The following is a 26,180-nucleotide window of genomic DNA, read 5'->3' on the forward strand; positions in this document are numbered from 1 at the left end:
AAAACAGATGCATCTATTTGAAAATCTCATTTGCAAGCTTACAAGGAACCTTTTCTTCCTGATACTTGTTTTTATCAGAAGAACTCCAGGAAGAATTTTGGGGATTCAAAATTGATTCTGTTGCCGAAGGTAACCTTCAGAAAATCACTTTGTAGATTTCCCAGGTAGAGTATCATTTTGTTTACTCCCAAATAAGTGATCAGGATTCGCTAGGTGGTTTTCCTGACATATATTTGAGAACTTGTGGATGAAAAGCTAGTGTGCCCCAGCCTTGACTTTGGAAGTGACTCTTTCTTACTTTTTGTAATGTGTTTCTCAAAACATGGGAAGCAGGTGCACACGTATTGCAGTAAACGTTCATATTTTGAGGAAGTTCTAGGCCCTAATTGCCATTTGTACCTGACTTTTGAGTATGTTTCCCAATGAATTTCATATTTCTAATACATATATGATGAAAATTAAAATAAATCTATTTTTAATATAATGAGACTGCATTTAGTAGGTAAAGGCAATTGGTGTCATAACATTAAGAAGAATGGTTTGTGATTTTACAGAAGTTTGAGGTTCTCTGAGCAGGGGATTATTTTGGTGGCTTTCGCTGTTTGACTAGATTTCTTTAAATTTATGTAGAGCAAACTAATCACAAACCTGTTTATTGAGAAATATGTAAAACATACCAACAACTATTTCTGAGATCTTTCTACATTGGGTCATTGTATGTTTTTGTTGCCAACTCTTTAAAAGTCATTGGAGATTCAAGTAACATTACAGGGAAGTTAGAGTTTTTATATTTACCCAAAGAAACACATTAATTTCAAAAGGTCAAGGAACCTTATCTGATCTAAAAGCAGTGGACTGAATCCCATGAAACCTGAGTAGGAGTCTGAGTGCTGCTGCTGACTCTGGTACCTTTCAGGCTTTCTCACCCAGAATACGGACATTGCTCTTTCTCAGGTTCCTCATGGTTTTGGTTTTAACAGTTCAGTGAGACACAGAATGTGTAAGTATCCTGTAGTGTATAAATTGCTGTACATGTTTTTAATAATGAAAAGCCACAGAACATATAAGGTAAATATTCCTTTGAAAATTCAGCACGTTTTAGAAACTATTTCGATTGTGTCTCCTCTCCAGAACTGGTAAGTGAAACCACTTTTAATTTTGTCTCTGGTTGAGGAAGAAATGTTACAATATGTTTTCCTCTAAAATGGCAGGTTCCTTGAGTATCCCTTTTCTCAGGCTGAGCCAAATAGTTTTCCTCATGGACTTCACTAGTAGGCAAGCTGTTTTCAGAAAGCCTTGGGCATCATGGATGGGCTGAGTTTCTGCTGATGGGCAGGGATTCAAGAGAGGCAAATGGCTTCAGCTGTCCGCTCTGGTTGGGTTGCTTCCCTCATGTTTAACATGCTGGATCTCCCCTCTGTAAACAGGACTGTGCAGTGGTCCTCTCGTCACCACACCTTCTGACAACTTACCAGATAAGAAATACTCATTATTGTACCTCTTTCTTCCTCCTCCACTTTGTGTCTCTTGTCAGGACTCAGTGGATCTTTTTAATCATTTTTACCTTTGAATGTTCATTGATTGTATGTAGCTTAAATCTTCATTTTTCTTTTGCCTGGGATTTCCCCAATATCCCTTCCCTCATAGAATGAATTCTAAACTTTTTCCCTTGGTGGAAACTAGATTGTTTCCTTTTTAGCTCCATCACTGTATGTCTGCGTACTCACCTGACTATCTAGCCACACAGAATTATCTTGTACCAAATGTGTGCATAACACTGCTTCATTCCTGAAAAACATGGCTATGTTAAGAACGTACACTGTCTAGATTCAAAGCCCAATTTCACCATTTACTAGCCAGGCTCCCCTGGTGATCTGCTCAGACCACACCATGCCGAAGATCTCTCGGGTATAACAAGATGAGAATAATGAAGCATCTGCCTCATAGGGTATTTGTGAGAGTTAAAGGATACTATTCTGAGCATAGGACTTAAAACTGTGTATGTAGATAGCATTATATATCTGCTAGCTATTATTACTCTTTTACCTGACTAAGGCATGTCAAGATTCCATATAAATTCTTGCTCAAATGGCATTTCTGCATCTTTCCAGCCAGAAGCAATCTTATCCATCCATTAATGTATTCATCGACTCATTAAACCTTTATTGAAAACTTACTGGGTAGACTATGAGGACATGTGACTGAATCAAGTGCATACTGCCCTCTGAGAATTTAGAGTCTGGTAGGAGAGGTCAGGAAAGTATAAAATATCCATTCATTTAGCAGATGTTCACTGAGCAACTATCGAGAATCTAGACATTGGATATAGTTCATTTGGATTCTGAACCTGATGTCATAGTTATTGACTGATTTTGGTAAAAGACCAGACAGGATCTAAGTGCCTTAAGCAAAAGCATGGCAAAATGACGTTGGCATAGCAGAAAGGAGAGATTTTACTAGCCATGAGAGTCAGGGGAGGCGTTTTCGCACGACCTTGCAGGGTGGGTAAACTTTGGTCATCTCCACCTTGGGTAGCATTCTGTACCACCTTGGGCTAAGGTTATAGGTAGTCTGTAGGGCCCTCACGAATGTCAGCTCCGTAAGGGTAGCCGTGGTTCCTGCCATGGTGAGATCCTAGTACTCGCTGCTGGTCTTACACATAGACTGCTGTCAGTCCAGGCTCTGCTTATGTCACTTAAATGGAGTTGGTAATTTGATGATTCTTAATACCTCCGAAGTCATTGAACTTCCTGGAGAAGAGATGTATAAACTTAAGGGTTCTGGATTTGTAGAGGTCCACCTCTTGTTTCTAATTCTATTAACTGTAGTCATAGTAGCCATGGTGAGAGGTACGGCGAAAGAGATTTTGAATCGATCCCTCTGGACATTCCTTCCTACGTGTCTGAGAAGGACCTCTTAGGGGTTCCCCATTAGAGTCTGCCCTAGCCCTAGAAGTTCCAGAGTGTGTGATTTCATGACTTTGAGCCCATGGGGAAAATCTTAGATTTAGAAACTGCCCACGAGATTTAATTGTGAATTTCTCCTTGTAGCAAGGAGCAAGGACCAACCCCAGTGGAGAAAAAGAAGAAAGGAAAAAGGAAAAGTGACACGGCAGTGGAAAGTTTAGAGCTGGATCAGGGCCTGCCGAACTCATCCCTGCGGAGCCCCGAGGAGTCCACTGAGTCTGCAGACAGCCAGGTACAGCTGGGCCCGAAGCCTGGTGGATGGAGGCGCAGCTGCTGCATGGGATCTTGCTGCCACTGATGCTATTGCTGCTCTGTGCCTGTCTCTAGCCTGCTCTCTGTCCAGACCTGGCCTGGCTTTGCCTGTTCTGGTGGATGAGCAAGGAGAGCACAGACTTTCCCCTCCTAGCATACTGATCCTATTAATAATCTACTTTTTTAGAGTGTTTGTCTTTTGCGAAAGTAGCCTATTAGCCTATGGAGGGAGCTGGTGGGAAGGGATTAAGCCAGGCAGGTAAGGTTCAGGGATGTATTTTGCTGTGTAGGTAATGTCTGTAGTGCTCAGAGTGCTGCCGCGGTCTGCAAGAGGATTCTTCCTAATCCCAGACTCACCCCAAAACCAAACTCTGTGCCGTTGAGTCATTCAGACTTACAGCAACTCTATAGGACAGGCTAGAATGGCCCCTTGGGGTTTAAACCTTTACCGGAACAGAAAGTTTATAGTCATGTGTCACTTAACATCGACAGTCAAAGCTGTATGTTACAGAGTGCCTGCTCTTTGTGAACTATTGGCCCAATATGTAACTCAAAGTCAAGGAGGTACAGTCAAACGCTACATGATGTTTGTTCATGCAACGTGTGACTATACCCTTGTAAGGCCTGCTACATGAAAAATTCGAGGTACGTATTATATGGTTAGTGGATACTGATAAAATATGTGCCATGCATCAAAACATCCTTATTGTTGTATTACACATGTTTTAGTGTATCTGGAAATGTTTCTCTAATTTTTTATGAGTAGAAAGGTATGCTATATATTATATACTATGACAAACATTTGACTAACTGAGGTTAATATGAACCATACCTATAAGACAGACTCAGGAGCAGAATCTGTTTGTACTCTGGGGACTGCCTGTTTGTAATATGGGTTGCATAACACCCAAATCATGTAATGTCCTCTCACAGAATGTTTCCTGGATATTAAGCAACACATGACTAGATTCATTATCCCCAAATTGAAATGTTTGACTAAACATGGAAGCAATGAATTACACACTTAAATCTGATTTCTAAAACAAATGTATCCATGGCATTGGTAGGCATTTTCTCCATGATGTAAGGGAGCCTCTCCGAGACACAAATTCTAATGTTTGAAAGGGTTCTGTCTCATCTGATAGATATCCTTAGCTACTTCCTTGGGCCTTACTGTGTCAAGGGGGCTTTTAGATCTTGATGGCTGTCTCCAAGGACTGTCTGCACGCTCATAGGTTTCTGGATGATTTCTCCTGTCCGAAGGCGTCAGCTCCGAATTTCCTCAGTGGTAAGAACTAGGTTCTGGGTCATCAGGGCAGAAGGCCCTTCGCTGCTTATAACCCAGCTCACGACTGCTAGATGACTGCTAGATTGGACAGAGGAGAAAGCGCCTCAGGTTGAAGGTGATTAGCCGGGCACTGGTGTTTGCTGGCTGGCAGCCATGTGACCCGATGGCTGGGGAAGGGCCCTGGGTTGAGGTGTTTGTTTGTCGTACCTCTCCTAAAGCCATTGTCATGGACTAATGGTGAAGAAGTGATGGGAACTGAGAGAAGAGGCCTAGAGGTTTCTGTACAGAAAAAGGATGGTGAGGTGTTGCTTTTGTTTTTGAGGTTTTAAGCATTTCAAGTGGGCTAGCTGGTGGCCGGGTCGCGGAAGGACTGTCACTGGATGTAGAGATGAACGGGTGGTTTTCTGTTGGAGGAAAGTTGCTGGGTGTTGGCTGTTAGATATGCCCGCTAGAAGGTCATGGATGCTTAATTATAGATGAGTCCTTAGATGGACCTTGTTTGCCACACATAGGATGTCTGCCAGCATTTCAAGGAGTGTTATGAGAGCCTGAGGGTAAGTCCTGGTATAATTAGTATTAGTGTTTTTAGCTTGTACTTTTAGGTACACATGGTTGGTATGATTTCAAGCTCAAACAGATCAAAAGACTGTCACATTACTGTCAAAACCTGAACCTCCAACTAACCAGAAACTTACCGCAAGAAGAGGAGCACAGTTGCCGCCATGGATAACTAGCACACCTCCCTGTGTGGATCCTGGCAGTGTGGAGAGTAGACTTTCATTTCCTCCCTCTGCCGCATCATCTCGAGTGAATTCAGTTCACAAAAGTTTGTCCTAAAGAGAGATTCCTTCTGTAAAGTGAGGAAGTAAGATGAGAATGTTCTTTGCCGCTGACTCAGCGATCCTCACTGACGCATGTGTTTGCCTTGCAGAAACGGCGCTCCGGACGGCAAGTGAAGCGCAGAAAGTATAACGAGGACCTGGACTTCAAAGTGGTGGACGATGACGGTGAAACGATCGCTGTTCTTGGAGCAGGCCGGACATCTGCCCTCTCAGCCTCTACCCTGGCTTGGCAGGCGGAGGTAGGCCTTTTGCTGAAGGCTTGACAGTCCTTTTCACCCACTTAAATGAAACCAGGTTAGGTGCTGCTTATAAACTTCTCTAATGGCTTCCTGTTGAAATTCAAGTAAAAGATAGTCTTTTTACTTTGGCCAGCAGCACCCTTGCAATCACATTCTCTCCTGTTGAGTCAGATGTACCCCTTTCTAGCGACACAGGCCGTCTTTAATTCCTTGACATTAACAGCTCTTTTTCCACCTGCCAGGCCTTCTGCCTGGAATCCTCTTCACACGCATGATATGGCGGGATCCCTTTGCTTCTGTTTCATCTGAAATGGTGTCTCTTCAGAGAGGTTGCGCCTGGCTTTTCCTGTCTGGTGGAGATCCCTGCCCTCGTCCCAGTGATTGGTGAATGCATCCACAGAGGATGTGCTAGAGTGCCTGGCTAACAGGAGGAGTGGTCAGGGACATCAGAGGTCAAGGGTTTTAGGAAGGCCCCCTCTCACCGGAACTAAGGCCCCAGAGCTCTCCTGGCACCACCGGTTGTGATAGAACACCTAGGTGAGCAGGGCTGGACAATGGGGTCTCAGAAGACTCAGGCTATACAGAACCGTGGATATCAGTTGAGATAGCCGGCCTTTGTGCTGTAGATTGAATGAAGGGTACGTGGTCCCAAGCAGAGAAGCAGGATGGCCAGACTTGCATTACAGGAAGTCCCCTTGACTGCATTGTCAAGGAGGAAGAGCTTTAGGACCTGACACTCAGATGCTAGAAAGGAAGAGGGTGCATGCTGAAAAGGAGGGCACCAAGGAGCTTATGAAGAAGAAACTGCCAGCAAAGCGTCAGCGGGCTGTGCGTGTGGGAGGGCCATTGTTGGCGGCAGCACATTCTGGGGCCCGGGCTGTCTGCTTCCACAGACACCACAGCTGACTTAGCAGAATTGGGGCTTTGTGAGGGGCGGAGATAGGAGTACCTGTCCAGCCTCCTGGACACGAGTGTCGTAACTGTAGTCAGTGATCTTTTATCTTCTTAAACCACCTTTCCTCCAACTTAATGATTTCGTGTGTCCTTTCTCTGTGCTTTGCAAGGCAAGCTGTAGGAGTAGGCTTTATTGTTCACATTTTAACCACCAGGAACTAAGTAACAGAACGATTCTAGATGTGGTCAAGTTGCCTGTAACCAAGGACTAGCACATGGGAGTTTATTTCATGGCTCTCCATTCAGCGTTAGCCCACCAATGAAGGTAACACTTCATAGGAATATTAATACGATATGTCGTCATCTCATTATTTCTCTGGCAAGCAGTCAGAAATAGCCATGGCAAAACTGCCATGAGGTGATAGGATTTTGTTGCTGTATAATGGGTCTTACCACCCCCTTGGGGACTTTATGGTTGGTTTGGTACTTAGAACACTATAAGGGATTTTATTTTCTCCTAATAGTCATTTATCCTAAACCATATCTCAGTTGTTGTCATGACTTGTCCCTCGATACCTGAAGGGCAGCATTACCTGATTTGACACAAAATCATTTAGGAAATGATAGGAATCTTTAAGAAGCTTTGTCCCACTCCTAAGAGTACAATAAAGAGAAGTTTCATTATTTATACCTCCAGATTTATGCCTAAATTGAAGAGAGGAGAAGGCATGACATGGGGGTTTGTCCTAGATGTTCAGAGAGGCAACCATGAGTATGGCCTCCAAGCCAAAAGCCTGGCCCCACTTGCAAGACCAGCAGGCAGTGTGTGAAGGGGCTGCAAGAGCAGCTGACTGAGCAGTTTTCAAACGGGTGCTCTGGGGAGCCCTAGCAGCTGCAGGACGCCATGGCTTCACCTTGTGTATCTGTCTTACATTAGGGGTTTCCGGATGAGGGTGGAATGAAGCTTGAGAACCCCGGATCTTGTGCCAAGGCAATCCCATGGCACAGAAAAGCAGGTGAAGAAGAGACCTTTCAGGTGTCCTTCTCCTGCAGCCCTTTGGCTGGGCTGGGCCTGCCTTACAGCTTGCGTGAGCATGGCACTGAGAGTGCTGTGGAGTGGTCACTACAAAGGCCCCAGTGCCACGTCTCTGCATGCCTGTGTGCTGGCTGTGCAGCGTGCTCAGGCTGAGTCTGACTGCTAGCCCCTGTCCCAGCCCCAAATTGCAGCCTCAGATTTGATTTCCTAATGGTGAGTGGCTAAAAACATCATGACACATGATTTATTCTAAATCAAAACTGGCCTGTGTGTGCAGCCCCACTTAGAGAATTCCAGATGGTCATTAGGACCCCAACTTAGGTTTGGGATTCAAGGTGTGAGAATAAGTCTGCATCCTAACTATTTGCTTCCACGTTCTTCTCCAACTGATAATGATGCTCCAACTGATGAACTTCCACTGTGCTGCCTTGTGTCGTCTCAGCTTGTAGCCTTTTCCAAGGCTGTCCCAGTCATGTCTTCTGCAGTTTGGGCGGCTTATATGGAACAAAAAGACTTTTAATTTGATCAAGGCTTCAACCCCTGTGTCTCTGTGCACATGGCCTACTTATTATTTCCTTTCCTTTTTCTGCTCTGTACGCTGCTTTGTGGTAGATGTGTTTGTCCCCTCCGCCCTCACCTCGATATGTGTCTCTTAAGCACAACAGAGTTTCTTTAAAGTAAAATTCACAGAATTATAATAAAGGAACCACTTAGATCAGCAGTTCTCAACCTGTTGAGTCACGACCCCTTTGGGAGTTGAAGAACCCTTTCACAGGGGTGACCTAAGACCATCGGAAAACATATAAATATTTCACAATTTATCATTATATATTGTTTTGTGATTAATCACTGTGCTTTAACTGTGTTTAATTTTGTTCAATCTAACAATGAAAATACATCCTGTGTATCAGATATTTGCATTATGATTCATAACAGTAGCAAAATTACAGTAATGAAGTAGCAACGAAAATAATTTTGTGGTTGGGGGGTCACCACAACACGAGGAACTGTATTAAAGGGTTGCAGCTTCAGGAAGGTTGAGAACCACTGTCTTAGATGAAACCTTTGTTGTGGTACCTTTCATCATCTGTTTTCGTAAGAGATCCTAAATTCAAATATATGGAGACCCATTTATTGTGTCTTAACACATTAAAGACCAAATATTTTTTTACCAATTTACCCAAGTGACCAGGTGTTTTTTCAGCTGTTGGCTTTTTTTGCATTAAACCATAGATGGGTTTATATCTCATCAACTTTTTATCATATTTATTTGTAACATTCAGTTTTTGAATATAAAACTCACATTATGAAACAATATTTTGCGATATATGCGGAACATTATCACTTTTATGAACTATAATCTTCATTGAGGTAGTTCATTTATTGTGCCAGCCTGGCTGATAAACACGTGGGATTAATTGAAGGGCAGAGAGATAAATGGCTTGGCGTGTCTCGCCTTTCTTGTCTCTCGCTCTTTGATCATCGGACCAGTATGCAGCTGCCTTGCTTGTTCTGTGCTTCAGTTTGCAAGCTACACTACCTGTGGGACGCCTAACCTGTGGACTGTGTTGCTATAATTTGAAGTTCCTTCAAGACCTGCTTCGCCACATAATTGGAATTTACATCTCTTGAGCTGGGGACTGACTGTTGGTGGCCTGACTAACTGTTGATGACCTGGCGGACTGTTGGTGGCCTGCCTTGCTGTTTGCTGCCTGTGCCTGGATAGCTGGAACTTCTATATAGAGGACTACCTGGTGGCCCTCAAGACTTGAAGGACTGCCAGTGTCTCACAACTGTCTCACGGGAGTGAGTTGCACTGACCCATTTGTACTGCTTTATAATTTAACTGTTTATTTCTTGTGTTATATATCTATCCATCTGCATAAATAAATATATAAAATTATTAGTGATCTGATTTTGTCTCTCTAGAGAACCCTGTAACACATTCATGAAATTATACACTTTCTTATAAAAATAATCAACATAATCCATATTACTTTGAAAAATTAGAAGAATTGGGGCTAAGAATTTCTTCATGTACTTTTGTGTAATGGGAGACCACTTGAGCGATTTAGGTGATGTTTTACATTTCACTGAGGTGTGATCATGATAAGCATATAACTCCTTGCAAAACAATTCAAATAGTAACTATTTGATTTAACCAAAATGCACTAAAATGCTAAATAAACAAAAAGAACATGAAGACAATTGAGTTTGATACATTGGCTACTGATGTAAACACCTACATAGATGAAGTAGTTAAAAATATATCCAAGCAGATGGCATCTGAAGACAACGTGTAGAAATCACGAATTATCTCGTGATCCGTCAGTAACAGATGGAGCATAAAATACGAGTAAACTCGGGATTGGTCTGCAATGTGTTATGCAAAACAAAGACAAAAGCCAATTACTTGATGAGAGAGACCAGCATGCGGTCGTGGTGTCAAGGATTCACAGCCACACATCTACTTAAATAGGACATGGAACTCAAAGAAAAAGGCCACAAAATCAATACATCACAGTTGCAGTTGGGACTACAGAAGCTGAGAAAGGACTGTGATGGGAATGTGTACACTCTATAGATAGAAATGCCTGTAAGATAGGTTCAGGGCCCTCCAACCACTCGAGATGAAGTATGACTCATGACCGTGGCGCCTCTGCACTCCGGTTTCCATCAAGGGGAGGGGTATGCCCTGGCAAGTTCTCCAGGGTGAGATTGCTCCTCCCTGGCCTTCCCTGGAGGGTGGCCGAAGGTCAAGAACTGCATGGAGGCTGAGTCAATGTGGAGACTTAAAATGCAATTGGGGCTTCCACTGTAAATCAAATTCAAACCAAAAACCAAATTCAATGCCATCCACTCAAGTCGGACTCACAATGAGCCTGTAGGAAAAGGTAGAACTGTCCCTGTGAGTTTCCAAGACTGTAACTCCCTTTTTTTTTTTTTAATCATTTTATTGGGGGCTCGTACAGGGGACTGTAACTCTTTATGGAAGTAAAAAGCTTCCTCTTTCACCTGTCAAGCGTATAGTGGTTTTGAACTAATGATCTTGCAGTTCCAACAAGTAACCACTTTGCAACCAGGGGTTCCTTTACTGTAAGCCATAGCCTTCTGCAAATCTAGTATTCAGAACTTAATCTCTACTATGTCTTTTAGTTATATTTATTCTGAAAATGAAGAATTGACTGGAGCCCTTCACAGTACCGCCAGTTGTCCCCACCACCACCGAGTCACTGCTCTTGAACCAATTCCAGTTCATAGTCACTGTATCGCAGTGGTTCTCAACCTTCCTAATGCCGTGACCCTTTCATACAGTTCCTCATGTTGTGGTGAACCCCTCCCAAAACATAAAATTATTTTCGTTGCTACTTCATAACTGTAATTTTGCTACTCTTACTAATTGGGCAACCCCTGTGAAAAGGATCGTCTGAACCCCAAAGGGGTTGCAACCCACAGGTTGAGAACCACTGCTTTAGAGTCTAAGAGATGGATTGACATAATGAGGGGTCAGCTGCTGTATCAGATTAGAGCTGCTAGTGGTTTCAAACTGCCGACCTCTCAGTGAAGGATTATGTTTTATACCATATCTCTTGGGGGGGGGCAGTTCATCTCATAACAGATGTGTTTATGATATACTGATTTAATGATGAACAAACCTGTTTAGAACCTACTGTGTAAAACTGGTATAAATTAACCTATGGATTAGAAAGATCGAGAAATTCATCTTTACCCACCCACCCTCATCCCGTCTTTTTTCCCTCTGGCATTCATCTGCATACTCACTTCAACCTACCATGTGCACCAACAGACAGAACCCCTTTCCTAAAGCTACTGTATGAAACACTGGCATTGATGTCACCTTGTACTGCCTGTAGTGCAGGGCACTAGTTCTGACCATATCAATTGGTCCAATCCACTCAGCTGGGTGAGGTTCTCACTCCGCCATTTCTCCATTGGCTACAACCCTTGAGCCCCATACTGTGTTTTCCTTAAGATTGCCTCCTATATTTGTTTCCTCTGAGCTTTTATCACTTGCGTCTGTGGTGAGGCCAGTGTTCAGATGACTGCTTTAAGTACTTTTCATATTCCCTGCTACAAGTCTCTGTCCTCCTCGATCCATTACCAGGTTAAATTTCCCCCTTGGTACTATGATCTCCTTCTCAGGGTATCACTCAAGAAATTTACCACGGATATTACTTGACTTCTATATTAGACCAAAATTTTCTGCTTGCAATTAAAAAAAATATGGCCTTACCCTACCTAGCCATCCTCCTGTATTTCTGCTTTTGTGTATAGTTCTGCTCTAGTAAGACAGGTTACTTAGTATTCCCAAACGTGTGTTCCTTATCTTTGGGCCCATTATTCCAGGACCCCTCTTTCTGCTCCCTTCGGTGAGCTTCACTTTTTAGGACCTGCGAGTGGTCTCTGTAGTCTAGCCTGTCCTCACCGTTTCACTCTCTGTGGACCAATAGGTACGTTCATAGCATTCACCCTGCATCCCTGTTAAGGCAGTTAGGTGTGTGAGCCCTTTGAGAGGCTTGACATTGCTTTTGTACCTTCATAGCACTTGGTGCATATTTAGTGATTAGGAGGCAGTATTTTTTCTTGACACACATACACACACACACACACACACACACACACACACACACCCCTTTATTAGTTAGCTAAACAGAAATAAATGGAGTGATTGCTGGAAACTTAATAAATTTTCTCTAAAGGGGAAAGAAAACATTTTTTATAATTGGTAAGAAATTTTTTATAATTAAAAAATTATAAGAATTCTCTTAACTTAAAAGTGGATGAGTTAAAATAGTCTTCATTGAGGGATAATTTGAGAACATTCCAAGCAGTTACGAACAGATGGTGCGTGTGGAAATGTCTTTGGCAAGCAGATTTAGTTTATATCTGTGTATCTGTATACACTGCGTGTTTATACACACATGATCATGCTTACGCACAGTCTCTATTTAGGGGGATAAAATCCTGTTCTTTCAAAATTCCCCTATCCTACTTGTTACTTGCCTTTCCACCAAGAATTGGTTTATAGTTTTTTTCAGGATCACCATTTTTTAAGCACCAAATGTTCGCCTCCATAATTTAACCAGGGTCCAAAAATAAATAGAAATTTTGCTTTAGATTTTTTCTTACTTGAAATTTTTAATAGTGTTTTAAGTGCTCCATTGTTTTAGTACTAAGAGTAAAAGCTCTGTGCTTTTCTTCATCCAAGTACTTTCCTCAGATTCCACCTTAGTGAAATACTTTGAGTGCAATTACAGTGCTGCTTGCTGTCAGACCATCTTTATTCTTCATGTTCTGTAAGAAGAGAAGATTTGAAGCAATTTAGTCAAGAAGAGAAAGAAAATATAACCAAAATCAAGATAATAGCAGTCCAAGTGTGCTTGATACAAATGGTGTATGGATTGTTATAAGAACTGTAGGAGCCCCCCAATAAAATGATGTATTAAAAACAAAAAACAACAAAAATAAAACCTTTCCTAAGTCAAAAATATACATAAAATATTTTTAATATAATAAACACATACCCTAGAAGCAGATTCCAAATGATCCACTTATTGGAGTTAGCAGAAAAGAACCATGTCTAATATGTTAAAAAATAATACAGGAAAGACGATCAAAATAACTTTTAAAATGAATATAAACAATTGAATCTCAGAGAAATCCGTATCTGAGAACTTGCATATATCGAATTCCATTGGATGGGTTTCAAAGTTAGATGGTGTAGCTTAAGATCATATTACGGAAGTTGAAGATAGATGACTAAAAATTCAAAACTGAAGCACACAGAGAAAAAGGAATTTTTGAAAAAATTTTTCAAGAAAACCTGAGGTTGTATTTCACATTTTGCAACCATTCTACCAGGGCTCATCTATTTTTCTTTCTTTCTTTTTTTTTAATTAACAATTTATTGAGGCTCATACAATTCTTATCACAGTTCATACATATACATACATCAATTGTATAAAGCACATTTGTACAGTCTTTGCCCTAATCATTTTTTTCTCCTCTTTTCTTTTTTGACATTTTATTAGGGACTCATACAACTCTTATCACCATCCATACATATACATACATCAATTGTATAAAGCACATCCATACATTCCCTGCCCCAATCATTCTCAAGGCATTTGCTCTCCACTTAAGCCCCTTGCATCAGGTCCTCTTTTTTTTTTTCCCCTCCCTCCCCTTTCCCCCCTCCCTCATGTGCCCTTGGTAATTTATACATCGTTATTTTGTCATATCTTGCCCTATCCGGAGTCTCCCTTCCCCCCTTCTCTGCTGTCCCTCTCCCAGGGAAGAGGTCACATGTGGATCCTTGTAATCAGTTCCCCCTTTCCAACCTACTCACCCTCCACTCTCCCAGCCTCGCCCTCACACCCTTGGTCCTGAAGGTATCATCCACCCTGGATCCCCTGTACCTCCAGCCCTCATATGTACCAGTGTACAGCCTCTGTCCTATCCAGCCCTGCAAGGAAGAATTCGGATCATGGTAGTTGGGGGGAGGAAGCATCCAGGATCTGGGGGAAAGCTGTGTTCTTCATCGGTAGTACCTCACACCCTAATTAACCCATCTCCTCTCCTAAACCCCTCTATGAGGGGATCTCCATTGGCCGACACTTGGGCCTTGGGTCTCCACTCTGCACTTCCCCCTTCATTTAATATGGTATATATATGCATATATACATATACACATATATGCACATACATACACACACATATCTTTTTTTTGCATGATGCCTTATACCTGGTCCCTTGGCACCTCGTGATCGCACTTCCATGTGGACTTTTTTGCTTCTGAGCTAGGGCTCATCTATTTTTCATCAGCATAGTCAGTAGTGGTAACTGGGTACCATCGAGTTCTGGTCTCAGGATAGATGAGGCTGTGGTTCATATAGATAACTTTTCTTGTAGACCAGTTTCTTCTTTGGGTCTTTGTTTGCCTTCTTTCTCTTTTATTCCAGAAAGTAAAGACGCAGGCATTACTTTACAATCTAGCATGTAGAGCATAATTTTATGTCAATTGACTTAGCTGCCCAATGAGACTATGATCCAAAACCTTCAAATCCAGAAATCGATTCCCATGTGTATCTGTAGTTTGTATCCTACATGTATGTGTGTTATTATATATGTCTGAATATATGTGCACACACTCGGTGCATATACATTTATACATGCATGCACCTTTATGTTTACACGTGTATGCATGAGTGCTATTTACACCTATAAAGCATGCTTACAGACACATGGGCAAATTTTTTGCTGCTGTTTCAAAATTATAACAAGTATCTGCTGTCTAGAGAGTGAAAGCCTTCACTTCCATTTACTCATCCATGGTAACCACTGATGAATATTCGTTTCTGTATACTGTCATGCATTACTTAATGTCTATGATGAGCTCTGTGAAGTGGGCAGTATATAATTTGGAAGTTGCACAGACACTGTGTTATATACAGGTAGCCCTGGGTTAGGAATGAGTTCTGTCCTTAAGTCTGTGTGTGTGTAAGTTAAATTTGTATTAGAAACAGTCAGATGTTTGTCTTCATATTTAGATTTCTTCTCTGTGCATCAAAAACATTAAAGAAACACTTCCAGATGCACTAAAACCGGCTTTGACATAATAACACAGTAATAATGTTTCAATGTATGTCAAAAAGTAGTACCAATTAGTTATTACAAATCATTGCATATACCTCAAAAATTTAATATAATAGATTTTACAGGGCCAGAGACCATGGAGATATATATATATATATATATATATATATATATATGAAATGGTTTCCCTTTTTTAGTGGTTATTTTAAATAATTTAATCATTTTATTGGAAACTCATCACAATCCATGCATACATCCATTGTGTCAAGCACATTTGTACATTTGTTGCCATCAGCATTCTCAAAACATTTGCTTTCTGCTTGAGCCCTTGGTATCAGCTTCTCATTTTTTCCCCTCCCTCCCCACTCCCACCTCCCTCATTAACCTTTGATAATTTATAAATTATTATTTTGTCATATCTTATACTGTCTAATGTCTCCCTTCATCCACTTTTCTGTTGCCCATCCTCCAGGGAGGAGGTTATATGTATATCCTTGTAATCCGTTCCTCCTTTCTACCCTACCCTCCTGGTATCACTACTCTCAGCACTGGTCTTGAAGGGATTATCTGTTCTGGATTCCCTGTGTTTCCCGTTCCTATCTGTACCAGTGTACATCCTCTGATCTAGCCAGATTTGTAAGGTAGAACTGGGATCATGATAGTGGGGTGGGAGGAAGTATTTAGGAACTAAAGGAAAGCTGTATGTTTTATTGTTGCTACACTGCACCCTTACTGGCTCGTCTCCTCCCCGTGACCCTTCTTTAAGAGGATGTCCAGTTGCCTGCAGATGGTCTTGGGTCCCCAATCTGTGCTCCCCTCATTCACAATGATTTGATTTTTTATTCTTTGATGCCTTATACCTGGTCCCTTTGGCACCTCATGATCACACAGGTTGGTGTGCTTCTACCATGTGGGCTTTGTTGCTTCTGAGCTGGATGGCCGCTTGTTTACCTTCAACCCTTAAGACCCCATGCTATATTTTTTGATAGCCGGCCACCATCAGCTTTCTTTACCACTTTTGCTTATGCACACACTTTGTCTTCAGAGATCGTATCGGGAAAGTTAGCATCATGGAATGCCAGGCTTTAGAACAAAGTGTTCTTGCATTAAGGGAGTACTTGAGTGGAGGTCCAATGTCCGTCTTTTTACCTTAATACTAAACCTATAAATATATTTACATATGTACATGCCTTTATTTAGACCCGTGTAAATGCCCTTTGCCTCCTAGTTCTTTCCTTTTACTTCCTCTTGTCCCACCATCATGCTCGGCCTTCATTTGGGTTTCAGTAATTTCTCTCCTTTACACTACCCTCGATCACGCCCCACCAGGCCTCTTACATCCTCCTCACCTCTGATTTTGGATCACTTGTTGTTCCCTTGTCCCTGGGTTTGTTAAAATCACTTCCTTTCCCCCAACCACCCCCTCTTCCATGTCCCCCCCTCCCCGGAACCGTTGGCCCTGTTGTTTTCTCCTTCAGATTGTTCATCCAGCCTATCTTATTTAGACAGACCTGCGGAGATAATAGCATGCACAAAAACAAGACAGAACAAAACAAAGCAACAAAATAAAACAAAGCATCACAACAGCAAAAAAACAATGACCAAAAAAAACCCACAACAAAACAAAAAAGAAAAGCCTCTAGTTAGTTCAAGGACTGTTTTTTGGCATTTAGCAGTGTTTTCCGATCGAGTCTGATGGGGTACCAAGCCCTGGCCCCAAAGTGGTTTTTTTGGTATTCTCTGGGGACTTCGTTGCTCAATTCCCCTTGCTGTTCTATTGCACGCTGTTATTATTTTGCCTCTGTGTGGTGGGATCAGATCAGGCGGAATTCCCACACTGTTCCAGTGTTGTCCCCTGTAGGGGTATGGGTCAGTGAGGGATGCCATGTCTCATAGTGGGGCCAGCTGTATGGTCTTCTCTGGATTGGCTGCTCTGAGTGGGAATATTGTCCTCAAGGCTTGGTGGGCCAGGATGTGCTCCACTCTCTCTTCCTCCCCCTTCATTTGCTCCTGTGTGCTCTGATCAGACATGTCCCTCTCCCTAAGCTGCAGCTTCAGTGCTGTCCTCTGAAATAAATTCTTCCTGCGGGGAGAGGCAGGTCATGGACATATATGTTGTTGTGTTGCTCAAACCTATGTTTTGCAGTACATCGCTGAATTTACCTGTTCATGTCATTTCATAAAAGAACATACGGTATTTGCTTTTCTGTGATTGACTTATTTTGCTCTGTAGATCAACCATGTGCCAAGATGTTTTAGGAACTCATTTTTCTTTATCCTCGAGCTTAGATGTGGGCACTTAGGAGGTTTCCTTTTGTCTACTATTGTGAGTAGTGCTGTGACGGACATAAATGTGCGTACATCTGTTTGTGTCACATCTGTTAGATCCTAGGAGTGGAATTACTGAGTCATGTGGCAGCCCTGCCTGTAGGTACTTTTGTGGACTGCCAGACGTTTTCACAACAGCTTTAGCATTTTACATTCAGTCAGCATGGCGCGGTGTTATAGTTTCTCGACATTCCCCTCTAGCACTTGTTATTTTCTGTGATCTTGGCCATCTTTGTGGGAGTAAAACTCTTAATTTTTAAAAGAAATATTATTATGACAGATGTGTATTGATGAAGACCTTAACTCATTTGTTTTTGTAACACCAGTACCTAGACATAGAAGACACTCAATAAATAGTGTGGGAGACATTTAGCCAGGAATGAGGTAGGAAGGTTGCTGGTTCATCAATCTTGTTTGTCTTACGCCATCACCTTTTCCATTACTGCCAGATGAGCATGTTTAGAACTGTGTTGACTGGAGAGGTCAGTGGTAGTGGGCCTTGCTCCTCCTGAAAGTAAACCTAGCTTGGCTCTGTACCATCAGCCATCCTAGCCGGATATGATCTAAATGGACGGAGAAGGGGAGACTTAATAAGTGACAGATCAAGAATAATAGCTGTTGCCACGCCTTTGCTTTGTTTCTTCATTGCAGTCTCTTCTAACTCTCTTCTCTTAGTCGTTTGGCATTCCACAAATATTGATCACCCACTGTGTTCCTGGTCTTTTCTTGGCACTTAGCTGTATCAGTGAACAAAACAAATAAGGTTTCACAGTGTGATGAGAGAAGACAGACAGTAAACAATAGACTACCTCTCCTTCCTTGCCTTGCTTGTGCTTACGAATCAGCAGAACAAATAACAAAAAAACAGCAGCTTCATCTGCTTGGGACTCTTGTCATGTGGATTCACTTCAGCTTGGCGCTTAGGACAGCGCCTTGTGTCTGGGGGAGCATAGTAGATATTTGCAACCTTTAGGACATCTGTCTGCCTGTTGGTTTCCACAGTTCGTTCTTGGCCAGGTCAGATTAAAATCTAGAGAAGTGAAGCGTCTGGTGTGGCTTTGGGGGGAGAGTGGAACCTACAGAACCACAGTAATTAGATTACAGACAGTCTTTCAGGGAAGTTCTGACCCGGAACCTGGAATAGTGATTTTAGCAGTCAGTGCTGTTTCTGTTGAACATTTCCTCCCCACCCCCATCATATTATTATGAAGAAATCCCACATTGTAATAAATACCAGTTCTGGAAAAGTCACAGTGCATATATGTATTGCCATAGAGTCAGCTCCCACTGATGGTGACTGTATGGACAGAATAGTTCCACAAGGTTTCTAGGGCTGTGATCCTAACAGAAGCAGACTGGCCTGATCTGCCCCCCGAGGGGTGGCTGGTATACTGAAACCACCAACCTTTCCTTTCACAGCTAAGCGCCTAACCACTCTGCTGCCAGGGCATTGATAGTGCAGATAAAAGTACTGAAATAGGACTAATTGAATAAATTCTGTGAAAGAATGTTAATAAACACAAGCATATTCTACCTCAGTAAATCTTTTCTAAGTTTGTCATTTATAAAGATTTTATTATGAACACAGTTGAAGAAAGCTTCATGGGTATTAGCAGCCTAGAAATTTTGTTACTTATCCTGAATGGGAAGGAAGGAATTAATTTGTTTTCAGTTAGAATTTGCATTCAAAGGATCATCCACTAAGATGGAAAGTCATTTGTAGAGATGGTGCTTTTGAATAGAGAATAATTATGTCTTGCTTTTGTATAGTGCTTGTTCAAAAAAAAAAATTTTCACATGCCATTTTATCCTCCCAGTCGCTCAGATTTTCAACTCCTGTGTGAATAGATCTGAAAGTGGAAGAAGTGGTCACTGATTGCTCCTCAGCCAGTAGATGATAGTGGCCAGAACCGGAACCTTGTGCTATTGTTAGGCCCACAGACCGCTTTCTGTCACAGATTCTGAAAAATCAGGTGCAGCACCAAGCTAGCAGTTTGGGCAGAGACGCTCCCCCTAGGAGCGAGTGATTTTAGTGACTAAAGCAGATGTGAAATCAAGAGTCTGAAAACCTCATGGGACGGCGCAGGCTTGTGCCAGGAGTTTAGACTCTACCTCTCTGCAGTGTAGCTATGCAAGTTGTTTGTGATTTTTTTCATTATTGTGGGTTGGTAAAAAGGTCCTATTAGTGCTCAAAGATGGTGAACTTCCAGACTAATTAGCATCCAGCTAATGTTTCTAATAGAATTCCATACCCCTTGCCCCCCAGAATCTATGGGTCCAGTAATTTCCTTTCTTTGTAATCTCTCTGTCTAGGAGCCTCCGGAGGATGATGCAAACATCATTGAGAAGATCCTGGCTTCTAAAACAGTACAAGAGGTCAGTGGCTTATGTTTCCAGCTATGAAGACGTATTCAGCCAGAGAACCTGGAATGGTAATTTCTGGCTGGAGTGAGAAGTAGGCCAGAACAGTGTCTGGCTAATCAGTATCATTTTGTATCCCAACCACAATTTTACAGTATAAGACTCTTAACTTTTCAAGTATGGATCAAACTGACTTTTACTCATTGTAATCTTCATAGTCTTAGTTGTTGCAACCCATTAATGTCAGCATAGGCCAAGGAAAAAAGATAAGATGTTCGGTTCCCAAACTTAACTCGGCCTGCTGCCTCCTTTGCAGAAACAATTTTGCTCTGTGCCCCTTTGCCAATGAAACACAGGTACTATAGTCCATAATACTAGATACGGTGTAGGTATCTGTTTTTGCAGCCCCACCCAGGGGGCAGTGCTTGGGAAACATTGAGCCTGGAGAGTCCTAATAAAAACATTGTAGATTATGTTTGTCCGTCCCCCCCCCCCCAACCTGTCTGACTTTAGACTGTCAGAGTATCTTGAGACCATAGTATTGTAGGGTCCAGGTTCCCTTAGATATCGAGAGGGATAGCATAATTTCATCTTCAAGTATTTTTTAAAGTGAAGTTTTGAAGTGTTACTGAATACCATTGGCCTTTGGGAGGTAGGAATCAAGGAATAACAAAGATAAATGGACTAATCTCTCAGAACTTGGGTCATTTGAGGGTCATCATCCAAACCCTACCCCAGTGTAGACCTGGGACGGATGCCTGGAAGATCTGAGTCCATATTTTATTTTGTACCTGTGCCTTGGAAAACCTGGTTAAATAGCTCCCAGGAAGGGGCAAAAAAAAAGAAAAGGAAGAAGTGGAAATAATCTTAAAGAAATCTGTATTGAAGCCAAGCAGAAGGCTCAGTTTGTGAGATATGCAGAGAGGAGGGGGCATGTGAGGGTGATCTTTAAGGGATCTGGGCTAATTTCTGTTTGCTGTTGGTTTCAGGTTAACCCCGGGGAACCCCCATTGGACTTGGAGCTATTCTACGTTAAGTATAGAAATTTGTAAGTCTATTTACTGTATCTGGATTTGGTATAAATAAAACTTGCTTTCCCTTATCACAGTGTTAGTGTCCATGTTTTCAGAGAATGGCTCCTGAGGCACGCCCCACAGACGCTGCTTGGCTCAAGCTCACCTTGGCATGAGCAGTCATGTTTGACTGACTGATTACAGGGCACATAGAGAACTCTGTAAAACCTCTGAAGCACTTGTTCCCCAAGACCAGTTGACTCATATCCTGGGAGTAGACCACAAGGATCCAGTCTTTTTAAAACCCCTTAGGCAGGTCTCATTTGTCTGGAGTGGAGAGCCATTGTTCTAACACACAAGTGTAAGATACACTTACACAAGTGTAAGATACAAAATAATAATAACCATATATAATGGGAAATGATGATGGCAACATATATACAAATATGCTGGACACAATGTTACAACAGCTGTAAGAGTCCCCAATAAAATAATTTAATTTTTTTTAAAAAGTTCCAAGTGGGAAAAAATAAAATAAAATGTTCTAGGAGTCACATTAATAAGCAGCGAGATTAGTTTTAAGAATGTGCCTAAACACACACACACACACACACACACAATTTTGCTCTCCCTTGCTGTTGCATGTTCACTTGGAATCAGGTGATAATGATATTCTGCAGCCCCACCCCACCCCCAGGCTCTGAGCCTACTTATGTAGGAGTTACTAAGGGATATTTTGTTTAGAATTATTCCCATATTTGATTTAATTTGGTTTTCTCTTTTGCTCTTATGGGCAAAGCCCTTCTCAGACCAGTCCCCAGCAGTTTTATAATGAATTACTCTGCTATTTGTGTGTTAGATGCCATTCTGTTTCCTGGGCAACTGAAGGCTCAGTCCTTTGCTAGTATGTACTTGTTTTACAATTTATGTATCTTTGGATAGTTCCTACTTGCATTGTAAATGGGCCACCATGGAAGAGCTGGAGAAGGATCCACGCATTGCACAGAAGATCAAGAGGTTTAGGAACAAGCAAGCCCAGATGAAGCACATTTTTACTGAGGTGAAGCAATGTTTACTGACTCCTTTGTCTGCTGCCCTTCCTTGCAGTATACATTTCTTGGTTTCCGCTTCAAATTTCTGAGTTCAGGTTTGAAGTCCCATCCTTCTCTGTTGCTCAAAGCAAATTGCTAAGCATGAAATTGGTTCAGATCTAAGCTTAAGAAAACAAATGCTTTGCTTATGCATGAGAAGAGTAACTCTTATGAGCTGGCAACTCCTAAGCGCATGTATCTTGGTCAGAGTACTTAGCAAGAGAAGTATACACACATTTTCTTCAACTCTTTCCCTCACCAGAAGGTCAAATCCTCAGTGACTTTAAAGTCTCCATGTAAAGACAACAAAAATGAAAGTGCTGGGAGAAAGCATAAGCAAATAATTATATTTTTATAAACTTACAGCAAGAGGAAGGCTTGATGAATTAAAATATTAAACATCTCTTGTTCTATGCATTGGAAAATTCCACATATATTAAAGTAAATAATTTTAGGAAAGTTAGTGTGTTTCTGTGTATGCATGACATACATGATAAACCTTTGCTCTCTAGCTCCTTCAGCACTAACAGTGAACATGCATAGCTCTATATGGCATGCGGTTTTCTTCCCCAGTGAGAGCCTTCCTATCTGTGCCATGTAAATACACATACGGTGGGAGAGATGAGACTTCTACTCCTTCAAAGACTTACAGTCTCACAATCCCATAGGGGCACTTGTTATGAGTCAGTAACAGCTCCTTAAATTGAAAATACACATATATACACCAAATAGATTTAATGGTAAGAAATGCTCTTCTAACTCAAAAAAAGGGCAAAACTTCAAATAGAAAAAATGGACAAATGAACAGAAAGGCAGTTCATAAGAAAAAAATTGATCATTAGACATATAAGATTGTAAACCATTTCCCTAATCAAAGAAATTCACATTAGAATGAGAAGCTTCCATTTTCTACTTATCAGATGTTTGAAGCCATGAAAGCAGATATGACCTGTTTCTCGTGGGCACCCTGAGAGGAGAGCACTGCTCCGACACTGGGCGGGGGTGCCACTTAAGGAGGCCTGACTGAGGGACATTATGGCAGCAAGCATCAGCTCTCTCGGATTTGCATATCTTTTGTCCCAGCAGTTCTGTGTTTAAGAACGTCATCAAGGGTGGGCACAAAGGCCTAGCTGTGGTAGAGAGTCATTGATCATTATGGTTTTAAACAAAGGAAAACCGCATGTTGGACTGTAGACATTTGTTGTACTGTAGACATTTGTTGTACTGTGGTATTTTCCATAGACTGGCATACAGGTGACATTAGAGAAGAATGATTCATGAGAAGCATGGTGGTTCATGTCAGGTTGAAAATGTCAGGTTCTGACAGTGTGGGACCAGTCCATCGGGCGGGGTGGGGATGCAGGAGAAAGGCCCACAGTATTCATGTGCACACAGTGCCTTGAGTATATGTGACAATGCTGATGTCACGCTCTATGGTTGGTGGGTCATGGTATTTTGTTCCCTTTTTAAACAATTTCAAGTTTTTATGCATGAAACTTTTGTGATGAACAATAAAAAGTATCCTACAATGTGATGTCACTAATATAGGTCCAGAAAATACATAGAATCCAATCAAATTAGAGTAAACTGCTGTATACACTTAATAAATTATTGTTCATCTTGGGTTGCTTTTCCTAAAGTGGGAACAAGTGTATATATTTTAGGAGTGTGCCAGTACAGTCTTACTGTAACAAACACGGAGAGCTCCCTCTTTACCCGTGTAGTCTGGCCCCAGCCCTCCTGTGATTGATTGTTCGGGTGGCCCTGCTCCTCTAATAGGTTTGAAGACAGGACTGCTAGACCTGGAAGAGCCGTTTGTGAAGCCCTGTTCTTGCAACAGTTGGAGGCACATCCCAGTGTTAGCAACTGTGTGCATTGTAGCAGCTTGTTTACATGCCTGTGTCTTCCATGTGAAGGTCTGTGCCGTAGGCCTTCCTGTCATTCCTCTTGCTGGCACGAGGGCAGTGGTCAGTAGTTGTTGGGCACTTTCCAGGCAAGGCAGGAGGGTTTACCTTACTTCAAGTCCCTCCTTCAGAACTTTCAGCACTTACAGTTTTCTTAGAGGAGGGGGGTCAGTCTAAACTGGTTCAGTGGATTACCAAGCCCCATGTGTCTATTTTCTGATCTATTCCCAACAGAGTTGTATTTTCCTTGGTTGGAGATGGGGAGAGGAAACAGTCTTAAGGGGTCAAGAAATAATATAACAAGAGCTCATACTCTTGGGGGTGGGAAGAAAGGCTTTTGAAAAGATCGAAGGACAGCATGAGATTGAGGAGACAGAACAGTAGAGGGGAGCCCCTGGTAGAGAAGTGCATTACCAGTTGGGCTGCAAACCACAAGGTCAGCAGTTTGAACTATCACCTGCTGCTCCATGAGAGAAAGATGAGACTTTCAGCTTCTGAAATCAGTTACAGTCCCAGAAGCCCACAGAGGCAGTTCTACCCTGTTTGGGGGTTGCTAGGAGTCAGAATTGAAGGGAGGGCAAAGGGTGACAGTAGAGAGGAGTCTTTGGTTTGACCTAGTGTACACCTTTATTAACAACCTGGGTGAATGCTATTCTCACAGGCCCTGGAAGAGAGCTAGGGTACACATGCAGGAGACTCAGGCTCCAGAGGCAGCAGAGCCTCAGGTGCCGCAGAACTAGAGGTCCTCTGACTCTGAACTCTTCCGAGAACCCAGAGACCTCCTGATTCAACGAAACCCTGGCCCAGTTAGTGGCATAACCAAGGTTCCGATTTCCTGGACAGGCTACAATGAGTGAAGTAGAATGGCCGCGAACAGAATATGTAAACATAATGCCCTACATTTATATTTTAAAAGTGTGCTCTGACTATGGAGTGGAGAAAAGTGCCTGGGCACCAATTCTAGGGGAAATAATATGGCCACTTATTACCAAGTGTGCCAAGCATGAGATTTGACTGCTTAAACACATCAAATTACGCCTGGACCATTCCAGAAGAACAGTCCTGTTCTGCATTGCTCTTCTCAGCCCAGAGTGTCATGTTCATTCAGGCACCAGGGTTCTTTGAAGGACTTGCAACTACTCGCAGCCATGAGCTGCAGGAAGTCTGTAGTGGTGGCAGAGGAAGCAGACACAGCTTAGTGATTGAGGGCAAAAGTGGAAAGCTGCCTGCGTGGAGCCGAGAGCTGGGGCTCTGGAGTTAAGGTACGCAAGGCACAGGTTCCAGCTCTCCCACTCCTGGCTGGCTGTGCATGGCCTTGGATTCCGTGAAGGAGCTCCTTCAGACTGGGTTTCCTCTTCTATAAAGTTGGACTCAGAGTCGTTCTATCTCACAGGATACCTATAGGATCGGATAATGCAGTGTTGAAGGAACCGGCTGGCATGGCTTGACTCAGAGTCACCGTTGCATTAATGCTACCCATCTGAATCAAGAGTGGGCTGGACACCTGCCTTACGACCAACAGACGGGGGCTCTTTGTCCTTGAGAAAGAGGGATGCTGTCTTCAGATCTATAAAGAAACACAGGCTGATTGAAAATCCGCTTGCTTACCGCTGCCCCAGATGGGGCAGTGCACCGTCTCACTCACCAGTAGTGAGTCTCCATAATAAGGAAGGAAATTCAGCTAGAATTTAATCATGGTCACAACACTAATCAGGATCACAAAAGTGCCACTAACCAGGAGAGGGAGCAGCAGGGGACCAGGCTTTAGAGAGCAGTCAGTTTCTCGGCAGGAATAATTGAGCCTAAGGGGGGATTTGCCAGGGATGTGCTAATACAGTATTGATTCGAAGGTTAAACTAGATCACCTTTAAGTACTTTGCCGCCTTAGAAGCAGTAAGGGGAGCTCAGTGGGTCTGGGAGAAGATTCAGACAGACCTGGGTGTGTGCTCCAGCTCCGAGCTCACACAGCTCTGTGTGGGACCTGGGTCACCTGCCTCAGTCTCGCCTGTGAAGTACTTACAGCACCTGCCCTGTAAGGTTGTTTGGAGATGTACCTCTAAGCATGTAACATAATTCTGGACACACTACAGATTCCGGAGAGTTACTGACCCTTCCTTTAAGTAAACTCATTGAAGCATCTTGTGCAGAATGATAACGCAAGAGTGTACATCTCAAGTCTACACATCTGTGTAATGGTCTCCTGGGTGAGCAAGGAAATGGAGCATTATCAGCGCCTCAGAAGGCCCCCTCGGTCATCCTCCCAATGTTACCTCAGCTGCTATTGTTTTTGTTACAAGAACTATAGTTCTGTGTTCCCAAGGGCTGGTTTTGGATCAGAGCAAAAGGAAA

The 26,180-nt window shown here is 42.4% G+C and overlaps 1 protein-coding gene across 3 annotated transcripts in view; it reads left to right on the plus strand.

Moving 5' to 3' along the window:
- Nucleotides 1-26,180, plus strand: part of CHD6 (chromodomain helicase DNA binding protein 6) — a 219,056-nt gene that overhangs the window by 84,361 nt on the left and 108,515 nt on the right. For all 3 annotated transcript variants that reach the window (XM_075528737.1, XM_075528740.1, XM_075528738.1), the window contains exons 4-8: nt 3,051-3,198; nt 5,438-5,587; nt 19,776-19,838; nt 20,813-20,871; nt 21,779-21,896. In XM_075528737.1, coding sequence (XP_075384852.1) covers nt 3,051-3,198; nt 5,438-5,587; nt 19,776-19,838; nt 20,813-20,871; nt 21,779-21,896 — 538 coding nt within the window. The remainder of the gene's footprint in view (nt 1-3,050; nt 3,199-5,437; nt 5,588-19,775; nt 19,839-20,812; nt 20,872-21,778; nt 21,897-26,180) is intronic.

Source organism: Tenrec ecaudatus, chromosome 12 (genome assembly GCF_050624435.1).
Source record: "Tenrec ecaudatus isolate mTenEca1 chromosome 12, mTenEca1.hap1, whole genome shotgun sequence".
Lineage (NCBI taxonomy): Eukaryota > Metazoa > Chordata > Mammalia > Afrosoricida > Tenrecidae > Tenrec > Tenrec ecaudatus.